The sequence below is a fragment of the Telmatherina bonti genome, assembly GCF_933228915.1.
Source record: "Telmatherina bonti genome assembly, chromosome: 7".
Classification (NCBI taxonomy): domain Eukaryota; kingdom Metazoa; phylum Chordata; class Actinopteri; order Atheriniformes; family Telmatherinidae; genus Telmatherina; species Telmatherina bonti.
The window spans coordinates 22,600,395-22,623,669 of record NC_136625.1 but is presented as its reverse complement, the minus strand read 5'-3'; the positions used below and the strand labels follow the sequence as shown (position 1 = coordinate 22,623,669).

Sequence of the window (23,275 nt, the reverse complement as noted above, 5' to 3'; positions counted from 1 at the left end):
GTTTGAACAAACACTGTCCAGCTGTGGTCATAATTTACCACAGTTCTTAGATAAATAATGAAATAAAAATAAAAATGCCTAAATATCTGTCTCTTACTGTCAAATCTTCCTTAACATACTAAAAATAAGAAGTGGAAATTAAGGTTTGGAGTCAGGGAGTGTGTTATATTATGCCAAGGCAGAATATTAATTAAACTGTAAATAGTTTTTCTAAATGTTAAAAAATGAGTCTAACTAATCTCTGATAATCTAACTATTAGAGATTAAGATTACTGTTTTGAAGCATCATTTGTCAACTGTGCATATGGTGCTGTTTATAGCTTCATAATTAAATAATGACAAAATAATTTCAAGTAAAGAAGAAATCAAAGCTCAGATTTTTAACGATGAACTTCTTTAAAAATATGGACAGCTTTTTAAATAGATGATGATGTAAGCATACTTTGGATCTCTTATGACTGTAACATTAATGATAATGTTTTATTAGCATAACTATAATTTCCTGGATCATTTACCACATGTAAATAATGTTGTTCAGGAGGACACAGTTGATGGCAGGGAACCAGAAACGGGGACACACTGATTTTCTGTGTTTCTCTTTGAGTATATAGTGTTTTTAAGTGTGTGGAAGAAAAACTCATGTTGAGAACAAACCACATTTAGATGTTCAAAGTTTCAACACTCATTTATTTATTTATTCACCTTATTTTGTTTTCTTGACAACTTCTGTTATGTGTCCACAGACATGAGAAAGAACTCCAGAACACTCAAAAGATAAATGTGAGCATTGAGATTAAGATTTAATCGCATGTTTAGACTTGTCTGCTTCACTCAACCAGCTCTGAGCAAGAGTGCAAACCAGGATGCATCCCACGATCCAACACAATGACCTCATGCACACTGAGAGGAAGATATGTTCAAAGATGATCCCTGATCTGCACTCGCCACACTCTGGAAACACTTGACAAAGCAGCAGGTCCGGTTTTCTTAATTTTCATGGCATACAGAGGAAAAGAGAGTTTTAATATCTGTGTGATAAGACAACACAGAAATCTCCATTTATGTACAAGACAGAGGAAGGTTTCCAGTTATCATTACAAGGATCATGAATGACAATACTTTACAAGCAGCACTTCAGGAGTGGAAAGCTGTTGTCATTAGCGAGTGGTAAGGCAGGAGAGAGGGACAAGGCTCAGCAAAAAATGTGTAGACCTGCATGCTTTGATCCACAGCTATGACATTTAAAAGCAAGCCAAATGTAAAAAAAATTGACAAGATGTATCTTTCAACAATTACTGGCTAGCACACTAAGACTCATTATATCTTTTTATTATGATATCCTTGAACTATTGGGACAAGAGGCATTGCAAGCCAGTTGTAAATGAAAACCGGGCTATGCAATGAAAGTGGTGGCATTTTGACTGCTCACACAAAGCTTTTTTGATCTGCTTTTCCTCATAAAATCTGGGCTGTAAGAGTAGTTAAAAACAAACCTATTTTTTTCTAATATTTAAAAAATGTCAGCTTACAAAATAACTTTAAATAAAGATGCTTTGTGCATAAGTGCAATAGTTACATAACATAATGTGTGCTTCAAAATTTCATAAATAAAATTTTCTATTTGTTTTCTGTACCAGCAGACAACACAGCATACAATGACATATCTGTAAGATTAAAAAACAAACAAACAAGGTAAGTATACCAAGATGACCCAAAACCTTTAAAAAAAAAAAAAAAAACACAGATAAATGTAACAATAACCAATAATAGTGATTTCTGTAGGCAAAAGAGTTAGCGTTTATACACAGTTTTACTATTTAAGGCTGCATTGTTCAACAGGTTGGCCGGCCTGTCGAACTCAGTCCTTAAATCTGTCTGCTTCCTAACTGTAAATTAAGTTTGCCAACAATAATGTCATTAACATTTCAGACTTAAAAAATAAAAAAAAAACTACAGAGGTAGACAGGCTGGCTGACCATGTCTTTCGTGTAGTTTTTATTACTGGAAAATGCTTTATCCACCTTAATATATATGGGACCCAAAATTATAACAGCTGTTTTGTTTGTTGCTCCACTTAATTCTGTCTTTCTTCCGACTAAGCAGAAAGTGGCATTTAGGGCCATCTTGGTACAATGCACAGACAAAAGCAATAATAAACCATCCCTGGACATGACACTTACAACGACAAGGTAATCATACAGAACTGCATTCTGACACAAGCGTCAAGCCGTCAAATGTCAAGAAGCTACAGCACGAAAGCTATGAGGGACTCTGCTTATAAAGGCAACATTTACAGTGAGATATATGCTGTACTGTGCTGCTACAGGAAATTACAGACTATAGAGGATTGCTGATCATAGTCACTACAAAAAAAAAAAAAAAAAGACAGATCATCAAACAAATAAAGACATTAGCTGTTATCATTACTCTTTATAAAAATGTAATCTTAAATACTTAAAAAATAACTTTAAGCAACAGCGTTTAAGATGATGAAAGTGGGCAACAAGAAAAAAGGTGAAGAAAGGGAGGCACTATCTGGTGCATGAAGAACGCTATAGTTCACTGAAAAGAACTGCCCTCAACCACAGGTCCACAGGTCAACTTCATCCTTTCTATTGAGCTACAAGAAACAGTGAACTTATCAAATGGCGTCTAGTAACTGCTGGAGCATGACCAACAGAATAAGTGCTCGTTTGATACACAATTAAAACAGTTTGTCATATAAAATACCATTGCTCAATTTGGGTCTACTAAGTTTGCTGGGAATTTATTAAACTATTCTTTTAAATCTGAGTTACTGTCTTAAATCGCCTGCTAATACGACTGCACAACAGAAAACTTAAAAAAAACAATAAAATATAGGAAAACAGTGCTTTGGTTAAAAACAGTAAATGATACAATAATTTGATAACGACATTAAAGTGCCATGCAACAAAACTGTCAGTCTTGTCACAAATAAATAACAGTGCAAAAAACGTACAATAGCAATGATAAACTTTCCTTTGTGGTTATACCAACAAAGTTAAGGAAACACAAAACAAGCACCAGACAAGGACATGTTATCTCTCAGTGTAGTGGATTATTTTTGCCTTAGTCAGCCAACACACTCCGTTTTCATTAAACTAGTTTAAAAAAAATAGCAAAGGAACAACAGCTTACAATTCTGTCCTAACAAACAGCTTGTTATGCTACTTCTGAGTTAAAATGAGGACTGATAGCAATTCATCTCTTTGCTATCTGAAACCTTTGCAGTGAAACAATACACTAGAGAGCACCAAGCCGATCCAAACTGAGGTAATGGACAGTTTACATATGGTAAATGCATATGGAGCTGTCATACCTGTACGTAACACAGATCTGTGTAGAGAAACATCCAGTTAAATGTTTTTTTCCTTTGTCCTTTTCTTGATGCAATTAATGGTTAGTGTTTGGTTTACTACTGCTTTGTTTTTTCTATTTTTTGTCTTTTTCAGTGATGATACATAAACAAGGGTCAGGCCACATACTGTTTTCTTACAGGAAACTAGTAGCCTCACAGATGATTCCTACTTTTATATGAAAACTAATCAGAACTAGTCCCAATGCCCAGCAGAAGGAAGTTAACTAACGGGATTAGATGGTTGGTTTTTCCAATGAATTCATCTACAGGTCAGAAGGGAGCACACCATGCAGGGTTTGACAAGTTGACTGCAAAAACAGACAATGGATGGGTTTTGGCGGATTTTCAAAAGAGCAGTTGGGGCGGTCATCACATGGAAGAATATGTTTGTTAATATGGTTTTTGTTCATCAGAGCAGGAGGCTGAGCTGAGCTTTTAGATTGGATTGTTTATTTGTTGTTTTCCACCAGACTGGTTCACCTCTCACATCCTCTGAGGAGACGGGACCGACTGGACTGACTTTCGTCTGGAAAGCTTTGACCTGAAAGGAGAGCACATATTTGTGAAATGGACCCATAGCATAAAAAAAGCAGTACATTTTTTTCCTCTGCCACCCACCTGATAGTACCAGCCAACAGAGGGTTAAAAGCATACAGCCAGTCGTGCATCTCTTTGTCATTGGTGGCCTGCAGCAGTATCCCACGATGCTCAGTGCACACAGCAAACGTGTTTGGAGTCTGTGAGCACAAAATACTCAGATGTCACCAAACTCTATGCAGATATTGAGCTAGAAGTTTCACTTTTACACTGATGTTTGTTCATACCCGCAGTAATGTTTGCTTGTCTTCACTGTATTCCACCTTAGCAGATGACAGGTTGATGACAGCTCTCTCAACACTATCCCGCTCACTGCGGTACAGGTACACATAGGGCCTGCGTACCACCACGTAACGCCTCACCCAGCCGCTGGTGTGGGGTTCAAGGAAGTGCAGGTAGCCTTTCTTTGACACAATGGGGCTGAATTTAATGAAATAAATATATGTCTTAGAACAAAAGCTTGCTCCCAGAGGGCAAATGGAACTTTGGGGATTATTCTCTAGGGAATTGTGCAGCGTGTTTTGGAGCAACAAATGAAAAAAAGAGGAATGGTTAAAGTCTAATACCTCCAGAAAGTATTACCTGAACTAAAAAATGTATAATCTGAAAATGGTGATAACCAACATGCAGAGAAAATCAGATCTGAAGTTAGATTTTCCTTTATTCCCACTTCAATATCAGAAAATTATTTAATGAGTTTGTCAATCAATGCATTGCTACTTTAAAACACAAGTCACTGTCCCTAATACATGTTAAATAGTAATTTATTATTTAGATGTCGTAGAAACCACCAACAGTAGATGGCAGTCAGAGCTCTCTCAGGTTGAATCTGGATGATTTAACTCCCTGACTAAGAGATTTGTCCAGATCTTTAGTGTTGTGAATTTTACACCTTGTATCCTGAAGCTGATGCACTGCAACTCAAAATTCATCTTAAATTCAGTTAGTCTGATCCTAAAATACTAACAGGAATCTAAAAATAACTTTAAAAAAATAGAAAAGTACAAAAACTTTTATTTTTATTTTTTCAAAACTAATATAAGAAAGAATAGAGTTCTTTGAGATCTTCAGTGTTAAGTAGCTTTCAGTGTTATTCCTCAGTCAGAATTCCTGTCTGTTGTCATACTGGTAAGAGAATGACTTTCCATAAACACTGTGCTAAATTTTGTTTTAAATAATTGCATCTAAACACTTTTACAGTCATCCAAAGTGAAATATTTTGTGTTTTCTGACCTGACACGAATCTCCTGTATATCAGGAACAAAGGTGCATCCTTTGAGAGTTTTCTTTCTGTCCACAGGACTGTATGGGTCCAGGTCTGGTGTGGATGCTCCAGAACTAGGATCAGTGAGCCTACACAACAAAAAATACAGCATTTTCTGTAGTCAGTAAGGTAAAATTGCAGTTTTCAAATGTTCATTTAAGAGTACCCAGTATATTATAGTACACTGTTTATTCATATATACAGTATGTTATGAATTAAGATTTTTTTTTTTTAAATTAAAAAAAAAAAACCTTTAAACTAGAACTAAATTATGAATAACTGCTCAAAAATGCAAAAAAGATGTATTTACTGATGCAGTTAAGATAAAATGGGAATTATTTATTCACCTCATGTCATAATGTCCATCAACCAGTGAGGGGCAGGTAGAGGAAGGAGTGAGCGTGCTCAGTCCCGAAGAGGATGATTCTCTCATGAGGGATGCTGACATCTCAGAAAGCTGAACACACCCATGCACACACACGCAGAGCAACAGAAGTAACAGGGACATACAACACAAGACAGACAAATACAGATACAAACAAAACATACCAGCAACAATTAAGCAAGGACAACACAAACATGCATTCAGAAAACAACTCAATCAGAAGTTTGTCATTTTCCAGTAATGTACTGCAGAACCGACACTCAATCTCTCTGAGAGCCCCTCGCTGATTAGCAGAGTAAATAGGACATGCAGAGTTATTATGTTAGTGGAGGCTTTGCACTTTCTAAAGAGGAGGGGCAGTGAGAAATTAGGTCAGGAAAAGAAGGGGGGGATACTTAATCATGAGGAATAACTTGTGAATTGTGGCTTATAGAAGGTAGGTTATCAACCTGAGTCAATAATATTCTGAAGGAAATCCAGCATACATATTTCATTCAGCAGCTTGAAACAAACTAGGAGGTACCTGAGAATAAAATTTCACTCAGGTCTGCTGGGCACTAATATGTCAGGACAAAATGTTTTAGGAGATTTAGGTATTATGAAAATAATTGGTATAAGGTAAGGTTATGGGGGAAATAAGGGAAAAATCTCTACTGCAATATTTAGGTCACAGATAGCTGTGTAAGAAAAGGGGAATGCAGGTCTGAGATATTCAGTGAAGGTAAACATTAGGTTCAGAGGGATTTATGGGCCGGGTTAGAGGGCCTGGGCTGGGGCTCACCTTGCTCTCACTGGCACTGCTGCTCACCTGGCTGTACTCTCTGTTGAAGGTGTGCATCAGCAGACGCAGACACTGGAAAGAGGACAGTAAAAAAAAAACAAAAAAAACAGAAATTGAACTTGTGTCCAATCAAAGCAAAAAAAGGAGTAAAGTCAGTACAAAGGCCTCAGACACCAGCAGTCACCTTCGCAGCCAGCTCCCTCTGCCTCTGGCTGGGGCTGTCAGGGGTGGGGGCAATGTCCGCACTGTGGCTGAGGACAGGGCTTTTAGCAAAGTCGCTAATGTTACTGCTCTTGTACAGCGCCTCCTGTCCAGCCTGCAGAGTCGCCTCAAGCTTCTCCCTCAGCAGCAGGTAATGTCTCGTCTTCTCCACCTTAACAACCAAAGCACATTTTAACTCACTAAACATGATCTCAAAACAAATCTAAACAAACACTTCAGGAAATGAAGGACAGTGGTGTGCATGCTTAAAAAGACATTAAAGTATGAAGGGGTATAGTACTTAATAAAGTAAATAATTTACATAAATAAAGGCAGCCTATATACAAAAAAGAAAGAAATCTGTGTGATATATACACCAAAAAAACAGCAACATTGTCGCAACAGATACATTTCTCCACCATGCCAACAGAATATCACACGTCTTACTGAAAAAGCTTTAGGTTGCTTCTGATTTCATATAATTTCTTTCTGTGTCACAGCAGTGTTTACAACCTCCTTGGTGCAATAAACTAACCTCCTGCAGTAAACTGAGTTTCTCCAGTTCCCACTGGTGATCAAGAATGAGGCTGTCACTGCGAGGCCTCCATCCAGCCAGGTTTTCCTCTCCTCGCACATACGCCACAGAGGTGTCGAGCACACGCCTGCGACGACGCTGCATGCCTGATAAAGAGCAATAAACAGTTTGAGCTTTAGATACATCAAAACACAAATGAGTTTAATGAGTTTTTATGGATATTTTCGATCACCTGGACTTCCGTTGTCTGCAACATGGCAAAGAGTGAGTTCATAAACTCCTGTCACACGGTTACTGAAAGAGAGAAGGACATTATTGCTGCTGTTAAGAAGTAATTTCTCATTTAAATAAAGATCCTGTCTTTTATGTAGAAATAATTAGTTCAGAATGTGTGTATCCATGCATATCTACCTTTCTGATGGCCGGAGGCAGCCAGTGCTGAAGAGATTTCTGATGGAGCGGGAAGCTGGCAGCTTTGTGTCACGTGAGTAAAACACCATGCAGAAATCTTTGGTGATGACTGTCGGCTGGGTGCAGTTCTCCATCTGGTCACAACATGAAGAACCATTGAAAAACACAATGATAGGTGTCAAATATCTGGCTACAAAGGTGCCATCCTGCTATGATTTCATGAATATTTCTTCCCACATATGTACCTCTAGATAAGCAGAAAGGGTAATATAGATCTTCTCCCCGTATGGAGTGACTCTGTTTAGAAGCAGAGAGTTGTGCATGGAGCTGTCCCATGCCGCCTCGAACCGGTAGAAGGTTCTAGGATGAGAAAAACAATGTATAATGTATACAGGTGCAATTGCTAGAAATATAGCTCAATGAAAAGCATTCAAGCCCAGTTTGTTATCAAAAATAAGAATACAAAAGTATACAAAATAAAATAGATAAATTAAATTAAAGAAACTATAGAAACTATACCTATGGTCAACTCCCAAGGAGACGCTGCCATTTATAAAGGAAAAAAAAGAGAAACAAGTTATGAATTAGAAACTTTTAACTGCAGCTGTTAAAAGTTTGAGGTCTGTAAACAAAGCAGATTCACATGCAAACTGAAAAACGCTTTAAATGTGGTGCTGGACTGTAAAAAACACATGAATAATATTTTAAGGAAATAAATACTGGAAACTGTAATGTCCTGATGCAAAGCAGGTGAGTCAAATAAAAGCAGGAAGGTGTTATTTGAATATCAAATCAATAAAATCAGAATAACAAAAAGTTGGTTCGGAAATGTAAAATCAGAGGAAAAATCATACTTGTCATCATGTTTTGGCCAGAAGTATCCCGAGGACAAGATGTTGAGGGAAAGTATGTTGGGATCTATGATAGTCTCATCGGCCTCCGGAGTGTTTCGAATCCGACCTGTAGGGACATTTGTGATAAATTCTGGACTTTTTTTAAAGGAATTTCTTTTCATTTCTGAGTAACATTAGCAGAGATGCTACTAACCAATAACAAGCTCCTTGACCTCTTTCCACTCAATATCATTTCCTGTTTCGTGAGCGATTGTAACTGTGATCCTTCTCTGAATACCCTGCAGAGTCACCAGAGGATGGGAAGTGAATGTGTTTGTCTCAGTCAAGAAGAGAACATCGTATATAAACAACTATCATATAAACAACTGGATAAATGATGGCAGTATGTAGAAATATAGTCAGACCTGATGTAAGAGGAATGTCCCGTGGCATGGCATCCCACCTCTGTGGTCAACAACAGCTGGGATGTAGCTGCAGAGAAATAATCAACATTTTCCACTTTCACTTTGCTCCTGATATCCTTCTGTATGCACTTACTGTTGTCATATCGTGTTACTTTTATGGTAATCTGGTAGCAGCATAATTAGATTGTACTCACTCTCCATTAGCCTCGAGCTCGCAGATCTCAAAGAAGGCCATGAGGTCGTATTTAGCATAACAAGGTCCTGCAGTGGAGCGAGTCAGTGTGTTCAGCTTGGTGGCTGGCACTAAAACAGACCAAGGGAAAATCACATGTGTGAATAAAGGAATGTAGACCAAGCAAAACTAAAATAAGTTGCTGCTGATAGTGAAAACCAATTAAACTATATTTAAGTAAAAGTAATAAATGCCACTGGACCAGAACTGAATATCTCTGGACTAAACAATAAACTGAATGAACAATTGAAAAAAAAAAAAAAAATCCTGAAGATTCATTGGTTGTTGAGATTTTTGCGCCATGAAAATGGATTCTTAACAACTGCATATTTGACTAACAGTGTGTAACTGTTACATATCGTTAGTTACAGGTTCATCAACAGTCAGATCAAAATTTATAATAAATGACAATTTAGGCTCTGAAATCAGTCAAAAAGCTGAGAAGTTTAAAGATCTGTAAGCTGTACGTCAGTGCGTATGTTACTTGTACTTTAATGCTTGTGATTGCTAACCTGGTTTGGATAATGGCATCACCCGTGGGAACTGCCTCCTGGAGGGCCTGAGTGGGCTACAAAATAAAAAATAAATAAATAAAAAAACATAAAAAGACACATCAAACCATGACTTGTAATAAGCTTTAAAAAGTGAAAACTCAAATCCTCTCAGACCTGATCAAATCTTTACAGAGTTGGGGGAAAGGCTGTTTCTGATAGTGTCCGAACACTTCAAAGACAATGGGCTGAGTCTTTATGTACTCTGTGAAGGACTTGGTCACCTCAACGGTTATCTAACAGAAGAAAAAAAAAAAAAAAATTCAAACGCAATTCAGACTTTGTAAAGACAGGAAATCACCTTCAAACATGAAAGAGAAGACCTTGTATGGTGAGTAAAGTCTGCAGTAGAAGTGTTCAGTCATATTATTTCATAATAACACATAATTGTTTACTGCTCACATTTTGTACATGATAGAAGCCCAGCGGAGGTCCTCTGCCAGTGTTCTTCAGAGGCTCGGTGGAAAAAGCTTCATCATGGCGGTGAATGAAGCTGAAAAAAGTCACATTTATATAATGTGAGCCACGTTTGTTGGTTGTGTCAGTCATCCACAGAAGTAGAAATTGCCAGAGGCATTCAATAAGAACTGTAAGGAGTATAAAAGACATTCAAACCATCCATAAAATATAATGTAATTTTCTGATGCTTATCGACTTACTTAAACTGACAGAAGATGTCGGCGTATTCTGCTGAGATGCTGGAAACCTGTAGGACTGTGACTCTGAATGTGAAGGTGCTGCCAATCTTCAGGTGGGAAAGAGCTTTCTCTGGGGATAGCTCCAGTGGAAGGTCCAGACCAAGACCTAAACTCTTCACCGGGCTGCGAGGAACCTCCAGCGTGGCTGCATGGCACAAAAGGAATAGATGTGCAATAATATTTATATTTAAACAAGTTTATTACAGCAGATGGGCCTGCCTTGAGCTATATGCAGTGTGGAAATAGAGAGCTATGTAACCAATGAAAAAAAATTGTTCAAAGGCACATTATGCAGTCTAGTCTAAGTGGATCCTGTTCACGGTTCCTCTCACCTGCACAGGTATTGTTATTGACTTCATCTGCTGAGATTCCAATCTCAACAGTTTGTCCCTCTCCCTCCACAATCCGCAGATCTTCCTGGGAGGTGTTGGAGTGTGGCAAACCACCTTGACACGACTCAGTCTGGAACTACAACATTGCAATATCAGGTATGCCACATTTTTACAGAAACATGTGACTCCAATCCTCTTCTTTAATTTTCTACATCTGACATTAATTTGAAGTGCAGGACTTATTTAGAGAAAGATCAGTGATAACTGTGTACAAATACCTTCTCAAATTGTTTGTCTTCAAAGGAGATCTTGGCAGTGCCTGACTGCCTCACCCCAGAGCCATAATCAGGAGCCTCCTCATCAGCTAGATGGAGACAAAACAAGATGTTGCACTTGATCTTTGCAACCAGTTCCATTAAAACAAATGTAAAACATCTATGATGACATGTTCAGCAGCTATTATGAGACTATGAGTAATATTAGGTACCAGAAATGGCCTGCACAGCCACTCTAAGGAAGCCCTTAACTTCTCCCTTCTCACTGACGATGGCCACGCGGTGCACCAGGGGCACTGGGTACAGTAGGTTACTCAGGTACACAAAAGCCCTGAGGAAAGGAATCAATGTATTTACAGGTGTTTTTGGTTCTACAAGCATTTATTGAGCAACACCATAATAGAATTTAGTTTCAGGACTCGCCTGCCAACCAGTCGGAACCAGGGGAAGCGGTCATAGAAGGGGTCGCCCCCTGTCAGGGCGTGGTCACAGTCTTCCACTGCACTGCTGGGCAATTCTGCAGCACGGTCATACATCTCTCTCATCAGGTCCAGCCTCTGCCTACAGGTGCCACCATAAACAGAAAAAAACAAAACAATCTGAGGGTCACTAGGTGCTGCTTTATTCAATTAGAAATAAAAACTAATGAAGTTAGCATAAATGACAAGAGATTATCAAACGTAGATGTTATCTTTTGCTTGCTTTGAATAAACATTGAATAAACATTAAATAATGTTACAGATAAATAACTGAGCGTATACACATGAAGTGTGTTGAGCCATAAACCTACTGCTTTAATCACTGAATCTTCAGTACCTCAGTTTTTCCAGTGTCCAGTAATGTGTGGCTCCATTCTTTTGATCTTGTACTTCAACTGCGACTATTGTTCGAGGGAAAGGTCGTCTTTCCCGCTCTTTAGCCACACAGGGTGGCAGAAGGTCCGGCGGCAGTGGAGAGTACAGAGTGTCTGTCAACAGGACAAACTGGAACTGCACCTGTCACGATACAGCATCATTTTAACATTGTGTTTTCTTCTTTACATTCTTCTATTAAATATCTTTATGATCACATCTCACTATTATCAATCTATTTTTTTCTTTATTTTACTGCAGAGCCATGCTGTTATTTTGCTAATTTAGCTGATAAGCTGATCAGAGCATTGTGGCAGGTTCTTCATATACAAGCATAAAATGATACTGAATTTGAATTTAAGTTAATATTCATGGGACAACATGCAGACAAATTTAGGTAAAGCAGGTCAGAATATACAAACATTAGATGTAATGTTTTAGGAAACACTGTCAGTAGAACAATAGTTTATGTTTTACAATAATTACAACTAACCTTCTTCTTGAGCTCCACACTAATAGCATTGGCCTCTTTGAGGAAGATAGCATTGCCCCAGAGCAGATCCCTAAGGGAAGTGAACTGGTAGAAACGCCATTTTCTGAAAGCCCACAATGCCAGCTCAGTCTCACGCTTTGTCCATGGCACTGAAGAAAAATACAGGAAACAAATAAGAAAAAACTTCCAACAAATAAACACCAGCACAGAGATGCCTATCTTGTAACTTTCTAACAGTAATAAGTAATGGTATCACCTTCCTCCTCAGGCTCATCCTCTTCCTCGGGTGAGTCCAGGTACCGAGAGTCCACTTGTCTTTGAAGGGCCTCTAGTTTACTCTCATAGTCCTGAATGAGAACGTAGTTTGTTTTATCACTTTGCGATGATTTAGCACGTTGAAAGCTGACATGTATATGACTGTTTTAACTCACAAGCCTCTGTTGCTCAAGCAGGTTACTGGCTTCTTCTCTTTCTTTACGATACTGATCTTCAAGTTCCTGAAGCCTGGAAAACATGAATTTACTTAATACAAGCAAATTATGTAACAATTTATTCTAAATAATTCACATAACTATGACCAAAATAGCCCCAAAACTGGATGTAACCTAATAAAACCATGTAATATAATGTATCTTATGTTATAATCGTAATCATCTTCATAAATAAAGAAAATCCTCAACACCCACCTCTGCTCCATCTCTTGCTTCATATCAATGCCTTGTTTCTCCAGCAGCTCCCTCTGAGCAAACGCCCAGTCCACCGGCTCCACAGGCGTCTCCGCACATGGTGTCCTTTCTCGCTCCAAGCGAGCCTGCTCTGGGTCGTTAAAGCGAAACACGTGGCTCTTGCCCATGATAATACGGTTCCCTTAAAAATGTAAATGAAAGCATGAAATTTCAAATAACCATCATGCCATAAAAGATGATATTAAAGCTGCTGCAGGATAAAAAATTACATCAGAGATTAAATTGTAGAAAAGTCTAAATTTATCACCGTCCCCATTGACAAGTTTGGTTTAGAATGAAAACTGACATGAATGTTTTTTTTTCCATAATTTTTCTGCCAATATGTTTTATCTTGTATACTCTGCAAAGGACAGTAGTAGTCTTCCTACACATGCTTCTAATGAATAAGAGGATTTATTCTTACCAGAACGAAGAACAATAGGTGAGGTCACCCTCTTGCCATTGACATAAGTTTCTGCTCCCTCACATGGCTCAAGGACAACACATCCTGATCAAGAGAAAAGGTTTATAAACACAAAAATATTAGACAAAGTATTTTAAATTATTAAATTATTATTAAATTAATTCTATTATAGGATATGTATGAATTGGCTCGAAATGATGTGTATGTTGATTCGTGTATGTAAAGTGCCCTGTGACAACATTGTTGTGAAGTGGCGCTATACAAATAAAGTTGAAAAGTTGAATTGAAATTAATAAGAGTCTATTAATTTGAAGGACCATCTAGCCTTTACCTTCTCCCTGGGGCCCAGTGGTGCTGCTGAAGGTGCAGTGTTCATCTCTAATGAAATGGCCACTGAGAACAATGTCTTGGCGAGTCTTGGCATTTTCACGGCCAACCCTGAAAAGGAACAGCAACATTCAAATGATTAAAAACTACAAAGTAAGTAAAGTTTAATCTGAAAAAGAAATTGTTAAACCCTCACTTGGTGATGCCATCCTTGATGTAATACAGCAGACACTCAGACATCAGCGGGTCCTCGTTGAGGTTCACCAGATGAGGGGTCTAAGTGGGAGATATGGTCGTGTTGGTGTGAGTTGATGTGACAGATTTATGAAAAACTGAAATCAAATATTGACTATTGGGTTGGAGGAGTGTACATGCGCTTTGTTAGTGTGTGTGTGTGCGTGTGTGTGTGTGTGTGTGTGTGTGTGTGTGTGTGTGTGTTTGTGTGTCAAAGAGTGACACAACACAGTAAGCTTTGAATTTTTAAATTATTGTCTTTTTACTTTGGTGCAAAAGCTTTGTATTTATTTTTACTAAATATATTTTTTAACAAGCACAAATTGTTTTTCTTATATAAAGCATTTCTGTGTAGCTCTTTGTATGAAACGTGTTTTATAAATAAAATCAAATAAAATTTGTTATGATTTATTATCTTCATGGGCTACGCAACTGAGATAAACATTTTACCTTTTTGGGGGAGAAAACACCCACAGTACCTCCATCTTCTCTCATGGCAACACCCATCTCAGCCAGAAGGGCCTCTCTGCAGATATCAGGCAGAGATAGAGTCATTAACAATGTTTTCATAAACAACAAATTTATTGGGATTAAAAATGGTTGTGATATGATTAGCAGTTATTAAGTGATGTTTTTTTTTGCCAATGATGATGCTTCTATCAGTGTAAAACTCTCAGTGTCTTCTGTGTGAATCACAAAAGTCATCTTCATTAACGGTAGATTTACAGTAAGAAAGAAATTATTGAAGTTTACTAGTTTTAAAATGAACAACTAAATAATGAGTGAAACACACAATAACACTTTGCAAAATACCAACTTCAGCATGTTGATGTGGTCATAAAACAGTTATGTTTAGCAGATTCTCTAAGTGTTTATGTATGTTTTATCATGACTTCATAGTTTACTTGTTTGGGTTTTTTTTATAAAAACAGTAAATTTAGATGAAATGAAATGTGCTACATGAAATTTTGACAATGCCGTTTGTTAAATAGGATTACTTAAAAGGAAATATTCTGTGTCTGTCACTAGAAGGTGAAATGTGTCCAGAGGTATGTGTGTGTGTGTGTGTGTATCTGAGCTGAGTGATTGCCTTAATAATATGACCTGTATCTGTCTGTGGCATGTTGTTTGTTGCTTGATCGACTGCTTAGTTTACATAAGTCTAGTTCTGCTATTTCAAAGTAAAAAACTGTATAAAAAAGTGAATCTTTAACAAAGGGGGTAAATTAAAAACAGGGAACTCTATCAAGACTCTTGCTCTGTATTGGATTTAGCGCATCTGACAGACCCCTGTAATCGCCTCTGAGCGACTAATTTTGACGGTAGCATTATTGTAGATTTGAATTCAGAAAGTGTTTTCAGCACAAAGGCATTTTACACCATATATTCACAGATGTAGTTAAGGCTGAAAAAACAGAGGCTGATTTTGTGTTTTAGTTCTAGTTGCTATAAAAAATAACAAATTCATGACTAAATGCATACAAATGTATTTAGTAACTGAACTGTTTTGGTTTAACATATAATTATAGTATACTTTACTTTGCCATTTTTGTTTTTAAAACTATGCCAAAACTACAGCTGAAGTGGATGAAAATGTCCTTAACTTTTTGTAAATTTTATATTAAATCAAATCTGTGATCAACTTGAAAGAGTGACACAGTTCAATAGTTTTTTTTTTTTTTATAGTCTATATTTAGGGGAGAATTTTCAACCAATTGCTATGACAACCGATGTTAACAGTGCTAAAAAAAAACACAGGATAAGGTCAGATGATCACCAAAACGCACAAATACTCAAACTAACCTTTCCATACGAATGGCCTCAGTGCGACGTAGCTTCTCTTCCCATGTTTCATTCAACTCAGCAATGATTTTCTCTGTTTCCTGTTGATGAAGGAAAGGCGTATTTAAAAACAGCCTACAATGACAAGAGTTTTTGAATCATATCGTTATGCTTTGTTCTTCCCTCATCCTGTCTGTTATACCTTCAGCCTTTCAATTGCTTCCTCGCTAGCAGGGCTGAAGATGCGATCATGAAGGTTGCTGATGGAGCCGGTACGACTGGACAAAGCAGAGAGCGAGGGGGAGGGACTCATTCCCGTCATGGCGTGGGTCACTGTGGAGAGATCACCCCTTTGATTGACAGCCTGGCGATTATTGACAAAGTTTTTGTAATCGCACAGGTCTGCCAGAGAGAGAGGCGGTGCATGGAAGAGAACGAGGAAGGAAGGAAGGAAGGAAGGAACATACGCCAGGTATTCAAGGAGAGACATCAGGGATTGAGAGAAACACGGAGAGACATGGATTTAAAAAGAAAAAAAATAAGGGACCAACAGGGAGGAATACAAAAAAAGAAGAGAAGCTCAAAAATGGATCGGAGAAGCACGCACTTTGCTTATTAAAGCCATTGCAAACAGAGAGCAAACGCAACTGACAAAAGAGCACAAAACAGGCCTGGTGCTGTTTTTCTGGCGCTAAACTAAATGACACAATGAACAAGCTTGCAAGCAAAGTGATGATATGATAAACCTATACAGACCTAATACAGAGTGTGTGAAAAACATAACTGAATGCTTTTAAATAGTTTTAATTTTGGTTTTGTAGCATAGCTGCTAGCAGCACAGCCCTCCAAGCATCTGACTCATAGCTTTTATTACAAGAGCAGCACACAGAGAACCAGGGTAGACACAGTAATCTCAAATATCATCTCCTGGCTGGGTGTTTTAATCTCTAAACTTCTGGAAATATCTTCTCAATATCTTTATTTTTGTAAACAGCTAAATAAGTACATTATGAACAGATCCTCCATAGACATGAAGTTAAAGCTCAATATTTGAGCTTATAAATATAAATATTTGAGTTAACAAATTATTTTTGTTTGCAAAATTAAAAAAAAAGAAGGAAGGAGGAACTGTGTAAACGTGTAGATATCACAGGAGATTTTTTTTTTTTTAGATCCTAATTGACTTTGTGGGGCTACGACATTCATGCAGTCATCATCATGAAAATTATTCAAATTTAATTGGATGAGAACAACTTTGGCTGCGTAAGCACTGGAACAACCTAAAGAAGCCACAAGCTTCTCTATGTGGCAGCTTTGCAGTCTGCATGTTGCTATGCCAGGCTGAGTTCTTAAACATGCATTTAGATGTCAGGTTGTCTTTTATTACAAATGTTTTGACAGAAAGTTATATTCCTGCATGCCATTGCAATAAAGTTGCAAAGTATAAAGAGTTGTCAGAACAACTCTATGAGAAGTAAAAAAAGTTATGAGCCACAAGGCAATATGAGTGAAAGAAAAATAAAAAAAATAGGCAATTTGGGATAATGCTTGAGAAAAAATTACTCCAACGTGTTTATGTTGCTCCACATAATCAATAAATCTTCTATATATTTTTTTCAAATCTGTCCATCCTCAGACTTTAGAAAGCATTATTTTAAGATTATAAATTTGGTCTCTTTGGTTGTGGAGGAGAATTTCTTTTTTCTTTTTGTTGCAAAGCACAGGCTTGCTAGTTAAACACACATTTCAAACCAGTGATTGTGGGACCAGCGCAGCGATACACTGATAGGACAGAAAAAGAAAAAGACCATGTGTGAGAGAAGTCCTCATTTCAAGTTAATCTTCTGTCTTCGACAAAGTGAGAGATTCTAAGATTAGTGTTTTTACGTGTGACACTCACTTTCTATGATGTCTCCCAGTCCCTGTGCATAAAGTAGGTCTTTGAGGCGAGCCACCTCCTCTTTCAGCTCACGCACCAGGCGGTTGTTGGGGTCCTCATTGATCACAGCATTGCAGCGGATCTGTTTGGCACGATCAGCATACCTGGAGGGATGAGGACCATCAGGGTTTTAAAGCCATTGAATTACATACTGTAGTTCACAATTCTTCAACCTCACCACAGCAACCCTGATCAGGTAATAATTATACTGTATCAACAGCTAACAAAAAAATACTGTAGAAGTAAAGCTGGATGCAAGTCTGTGCTCAAAAAAAGTGCACAAGTCCCTCATAGTTACAAAAATAATCCATTGTCCCTACTAATATGCAAATACCAGAAGGAAAAGGTCCAAAATCATGAGTCAAAGTCTACAAATCAGTTTAAGTATTTAATGTAAATGGATCATTTTCACTAAAAATACATAACAGGTCAAACCACTCAAGATGATAACATTCACAAAGAGATTTTTTGACATTTTCCTCACCGGAGAGTACTGAGGGTTTCATCATAGTTAATATCTGCAGGGCTGAGAGCGGCCACCATGGCTGTGCGAGAGTTTCCACCTAGAACATAAGTCCATTTTGATAGAAAGTGAATTTACACATGAAATATCCGATGTTTTAGGTTTGTGTGTGTGTGTGTGTGTGTGTGTGCGTTTGGGGGGGGTAGGTGTGTGTTTGCAAACCTAAGTTCTCTCTCAGCAGCCAAGTCAGAACTGAATCCCTGTAGGGAATGAAGCTCTCCACCTTCTTCTTTTTCTTGTTCTGTGCAGAAAAACAAGAAAATATGTAAATATAAAACATTATTTTTACATTTTAAAGCCACAATAAATTCTACTTTCTGCAGAAAACTGTGATTTATATGCAGTTAGTAATCCCACAAACCTTGTTTGGTGCAGAGTCCTAAGAGTTGAAAGAGAAAAGCAAATGCTTGTTATTTCAATTTTATCACATGAGCATTTCAAGCCAACAACTGTTGAGTAAACTGTAAAAATCCTACCAGTTCAGCCAGAGCAGAAATAACTTTCCCCAGTGTGGTCAAAGATTTGTTGATGTTTGCTCCTTCCTGAAAAAGGACGCGACTTAAAGTCAGTCATTTATGCAGCCATCAGTGTATCCATGAGCACATTTTAGATTTAAGGATTGTTTTGAAACCTTAGAAGATAAATCCCCGCCTTAGTCTTACAAACACTGTTAAGAGCTGTTGACAGTAAAATCCTCTTACTTTCAGCCTGGTTCCTTTGGCTCCAGTTGAATCAGCCCTCTCACTGCCAGCCAAGTCCACCAGACTGATCTTACTGACCTAAAAATGCAGAATGAATGATCGAAGGATTTAACATTTATCACAGTTCATGTAATGTCATAAGTGGAGTATCTGTTTCTTTTCATTCATGTTTTTAGATTTCAGGTTTTGTAAACATGATAGTGAGCTGGGCTTTGTTGCAGAACCTTTTCTGATGTGTTGTCCGTCTCCATGTCGTGTTTCTTCTGTGTGAAGATGATGTTGAAAACAGCATGAGAACGGCTGCTGGTCTCGTTCATGTTGGTGGCAGCCACAGTTCTTAAAGAGGAAAAGGAAAGAAATTCACATTCATGCATCCAAGCACAGACCAAACTACTGCTCTGTCTGCATTCCTTCCACTGGTTCGCTGTCCCCTTGGTTACCTGGCCTTGTTTCCAGAATCCATCAGATCCTGAATGTCGTTATAGGAGGTGACAGCCAGTTTGGACAGATCTTCCACATAGGGTCCCAGCAGCGGGTGTTCTCTGACACGCAGGTTTCCCTTGTTTTTGGGATTCAGTAAGTCGCGCACACGCTCACAGTAGATCTCCATGTAACTCACCTGAGAGGAGGCAGTCATAGAAAGGTTTCATGTCTTACTGACTGTATTTCATGAACACCTAAAGCCACGACAGACTCAAATGTGTGTTTCTGAATTTATGATTACATAACATCACTAGACCTTGTAACATTTCCCATTTTAGTTAATTCATTTTATTTAATTCTTTCACTCACCTCCACAGAGTAAGACATGCTATTGTCATTATTGCTGTCATTGATCTTGGTGAAAAGGTCCTCACATAGCTAGTAGAACAAAGACACAGCAGTCACCATCTTTATCACTCAAAACACAACCAAAAAAGATCAATCCTATACCTTTGTTTAAGTCATATAAATCAGCTTTCTAAGACAGCCTGTTGTATTGTTGGTCTGAGGTGTATTCAGCCTTACCAGAGGAATGATACCCTGCTGGTCTTTTTCCTGCCGGCCCATCATGGTGTAACTTTTGCCTGCTCCAGTCTGACCATATGCAAATATGCACACGTTGTAACCTTCAAAGGCATGGAGCAGCATCTCCTCTCCAATGTCCTTGTACACCTGCATCTGGGATGCATAGTTGATGTCCTCAGGCTGCAGAGACCGTGAGAGTGGAAAAATTATCATTCTGCACTGCATGAATACAGACATCAAAAACACACACATGCCGAGGAGAGAAAATGTTGATCACTTTGATACAGTTGAATAATTCATTCATTCATTCATTTTCCGAACCGCTTATTCCAATTCAGGGTCGCGGGACAGTTAAATAAGTTTAAAGCAAATCATTGATTACTTGTCAATAATGATATCGATTAATAACATAGTTTTATTTGCTGAGAGCCTTGAGACTCACCGTGGTGTGTGACCAGTAAGAAAAGTCAAAGTTGAAGCTCTTGTTTTCTTTTGGCTGCTTTGGGTTCAGGATAGCTAAAAAAAAAACAAACAAAAGATGTAAGTTAAGGGTGTGAAAAACTGAGACGCTCCCAAAAGCTGCATTTATTGACACATGAACACTGAGTGAATTGTTTTGTATTTGCACATCCTGGTCTCCTTTTATTGCACTGAAGTAGTACTTTCCCTCTCTCTGCTCCTCTCTGTAACAGTGTCTGTGAAAGCAGGACGCTTACGCAAGACACCAAGCAGCTACAGTCCAAAAAAACAAACATGTATTCCAGGTCAAGGTTACATGCGTGAGGGAGTCAGAGTAGCTTAAAAACATTGACGGGGGTGCTTCAGTCATTCCTTCATGTTTCCTTTAGGAAATGCTGGATTATTCTTTATCAAAGAAAAAAAGCTAATGCAAATCATTGTAGCACAACTTTCACTGATTGTAAACTTTGATTTTAATGTAAAAAAAAATATTCCACATTTATACTTTTTTATTTTATTTACTTGTTTCTTTTTACTGTCTTATTTTGGTTTCTTTGTTTTTGTGTTAATTGCCAACCTTGACAATAAAGTAATTTTCACACAGGGTTTTTTGGCACTTTTGCAATGTAAATAAACTAATACCTTGATATGTGAGAGGCAAATACAAGAATGAAGTAGATTACAACACAAACAAATATATTTAAAAAAAATAAATGAACAGATTTAGCAAAAGACCTAAATCTCAACATCTTCATGATCAATTCAATTAAGTGTTCTTGTTCTGTGCCAGTCACGACTGCAAAACTTTAGTTACGAGTTACAAATAACTGAGATCAAATGACTTTTAGGATTTGTAAACAAAAGACAATACTAAGATATGACTTTGACAGTTATTTGAACCAAATGTCCGTAACAACTTGAGATAAAACCAGCACTAAGCTGTCTGTCAAAATGGCTAAGTCTGGATTTAACCAGAACAACGAAGCCTTTTTGGTCCTCAAGCGATTGCTTGATCCTACACACACGTATTGGCTTCAGCCCTCAATGGAACTTTTGTTTATTTCTCCAGCTGCAGAGACATTGCAGGCCTCCCTGCCCACCATTACGTAGCTGCAGGGCAAAGCTGCCTACGAGACAAATAATTAAGAGGAAATGTTCAAACTGTCTCAGTGTAGGCCAGACATGTATGATCAAAACAACAGAAGAGCACCACGGATTTCGCAGGTTTTACTCTGTCAAGTGTTATTTTAAAATGTGGGGAATGAAGTTATATCCTCATCAACAGTGAATCAAACTTTCTTAATCATTCAGAGAAAGATGTTGTTACTGAGTTGAGAAGATAGCTGACAGCTTTTTTTCCCCCCAAGTATTTTTTTCAAATTTTCATGGCCTTGAAAAAACATAGGTAAAAATATTTTCTTCCAATTCAATCACTAACAAGATAAATAATTACCATTCGAGCTAAATTGACATTGCATTGATGTATGAGCATTACTGTTTTATTAATGTTTTTCTTTCTGGAATTTATTGCATATCAGTACTTTGAGTGTGTTCTTATGTCTTTCACTGCATTTCTAATGAAAAATATTTTACATTGTAAACTATTAAAGCACTGAAGCATGATAAATCATACAATCAGCTTTAAAAATAAGGTGTTACTTTCAGCCCAAAGTCCTTTTTATTACAGACATGTTGTGAAAACATTAGAAAGTATTTAGCAATTAAAAATCATTTTGAAAAAATCTAAATCTTTTGTGTATATCCTAATTGCACATCCACTTTTCCCACAATGACAACACCTGAATATATATGTAAACATGTTTCCTGACTCAATGAAAAAGTTAAGTCTTCCTATCAATAATAAGAGATTTAAAACTCTGTTTCATGTCATGTTTTGAACTGCGATTGGCTTTACTACAAGACAACTGAACCTCCACAACTTGATGGGGATTTTTTAAATTAAGCACCAGGTAATTTTACCTGTATGATTTTTTTTTTTTTTTAAACTAAAAAAATTAAACTGAACAAAATGAATTTGTTACTGAAGCTAAAGCATCGTAAAAGAAGCTACCTAAAGCTATTTAAGATAAAGGCACTTTAAGTTACCTCTATGGAACAGTTGGACTTTTTTTTATTTTTTATTTTACAGAAACTGGTTTTAACTGGACTTTGAAAAATATACCAACACAATTTTAATAATGATGTAGTCCTCATAAGTAAGTCTGGTTCTGGTAGCCATGTAAAAACAGGATGTAAATGTTCAGAAGTCATTCAACAAGCTGAGGTCAAACTCACTCGTAGTGTTTCCTGACATCTGGATGATGCACTTGCTTTCTTTCCCAATCTCCCTGGAGTTGAAGGGACGGACCCTCACCGCCACCTTTACTGAAGCCCCCGCCATGTTGTATGGGTTGGTGTGTGAATGAGCAGAAGAGCTGGAGATCTATGTCGCTACAAACACACCTGCACAGGTAGATTATGAAATGAGAACATCAACATCACCTGACAACATTAAGCACAATTTATCATTTTGACCTTATAACTCATATATAATTAAGTCTACCAAGTTGAGTATCTGATAACTGTATTTAAGTGCAAACAGAAGAAACTCTTGTTAGTCACAAACAGCACAAACTTAGGGATGAATTAAGTCCTATCTATCGAAAACTGGCATGACACATACTCCTTTTTTAGAAGCTCAGCTTATCTATTGAGATTAAAACACAGTCTGTTAAACATGCTGACTAAATGGCTGTGCCATTACTTGGCAGGAAGATCATCAGCATCCCTGCCATTCTTCAGTAAAATGGCTGCTTATTCGTAGAGCAGCATCCCCACCATGACTCAAGGCCTTGTGATGAAACTGTATCACCTCACCGCTCAAAGAAAAATAACACGTTGTGCTTTACA

The 23,275-nt window shown here is 37.6% G+C and overlaps 1 protein-coding gene across 3 annotated transcripts; it reads right to left on the bottom strand.

The window, feature by feature from the left end:
• Positions 1–3,327: 3,327 nt before the first annotated feature.
• On the bottom strand, positions 3,328–22,766 carry kif1ab (kinesin family member 1Ab; the record flags this gene model as incomplete). 3 transcript variants are annotated; one of them, XM_079244419.1, is made up of 48 exons in its annotated part: positions 3,328–3,920; positions 3,998–4,116; positions 4,204–4,396; positions 5,210–5,329; positions 5,588–5,697; positions 6,407–6,478; positions 6,591–6,779; positions 7,143–7,288; positions 7,375–7,436; positions 7,554–7,687; positions 7,799–7,913; positions 8,073–8,096; positions 8,408–8,513; positions 8,601–8,685; positions 8,812–8,878; positions 9,006–9,114; positions 9,556–9,611; positions 9,712–9,830; positions 9,997–10,087; positions 10,254–10,437; positions 10,625–10,760; positions 10,903–10,988; positions 11,112–11,230; positions 11,323–11,460; positions 11,716–11,894; positions 12,244–12,392; positions 12,500–12,590; positions 12,675–12,747; positions 12,930–13,110; positions 13,393–13,476; positions 13,724–13,830; positions 13,916–13,995; positions 14,404–14,479; positions 15,757–15,836; positions 15,938–16,137; positions 17,479–17,517; positions 17,636–17,778; positions 18,159–18,237; positions 18,360–18,438; positions 18,559–18,576; positions 18,674–18,739; positions 18,899–18,976; positions 19,123–19,234; positions 19,339–19,517; positions 19,691–19,759; positions 19,907–20,086; positions 20,349–20,422; positions 22,661–22,766. In XM_079244419.1, 48 exons carry the CDS (start codon positions 22,764–22,766, stop codon positions 3,863–3,865), a joined length of 5,160 nt encoding a protein of 1,719 aa, XP_079100545.1. In that variant the 3' UTR covers positions 3,328–3,862. The 3 variants fall into 3 exon arrangements, with proteins under 3 accessions (XP_079100545.1, XP_079100547.1, XP_079100546.1); XM_079244421.1 differs by lacking the exon at positions 17,479–17,517; XM_079244420.1 differs by lacking the exon at positions 17,479–17,517 and having other exon boundaries at positions 5,210–5,355; positions 5,590–5,697.
• Between the last annotated feature and the right edge of the window lie 509 nt (positions 22,767–23,275).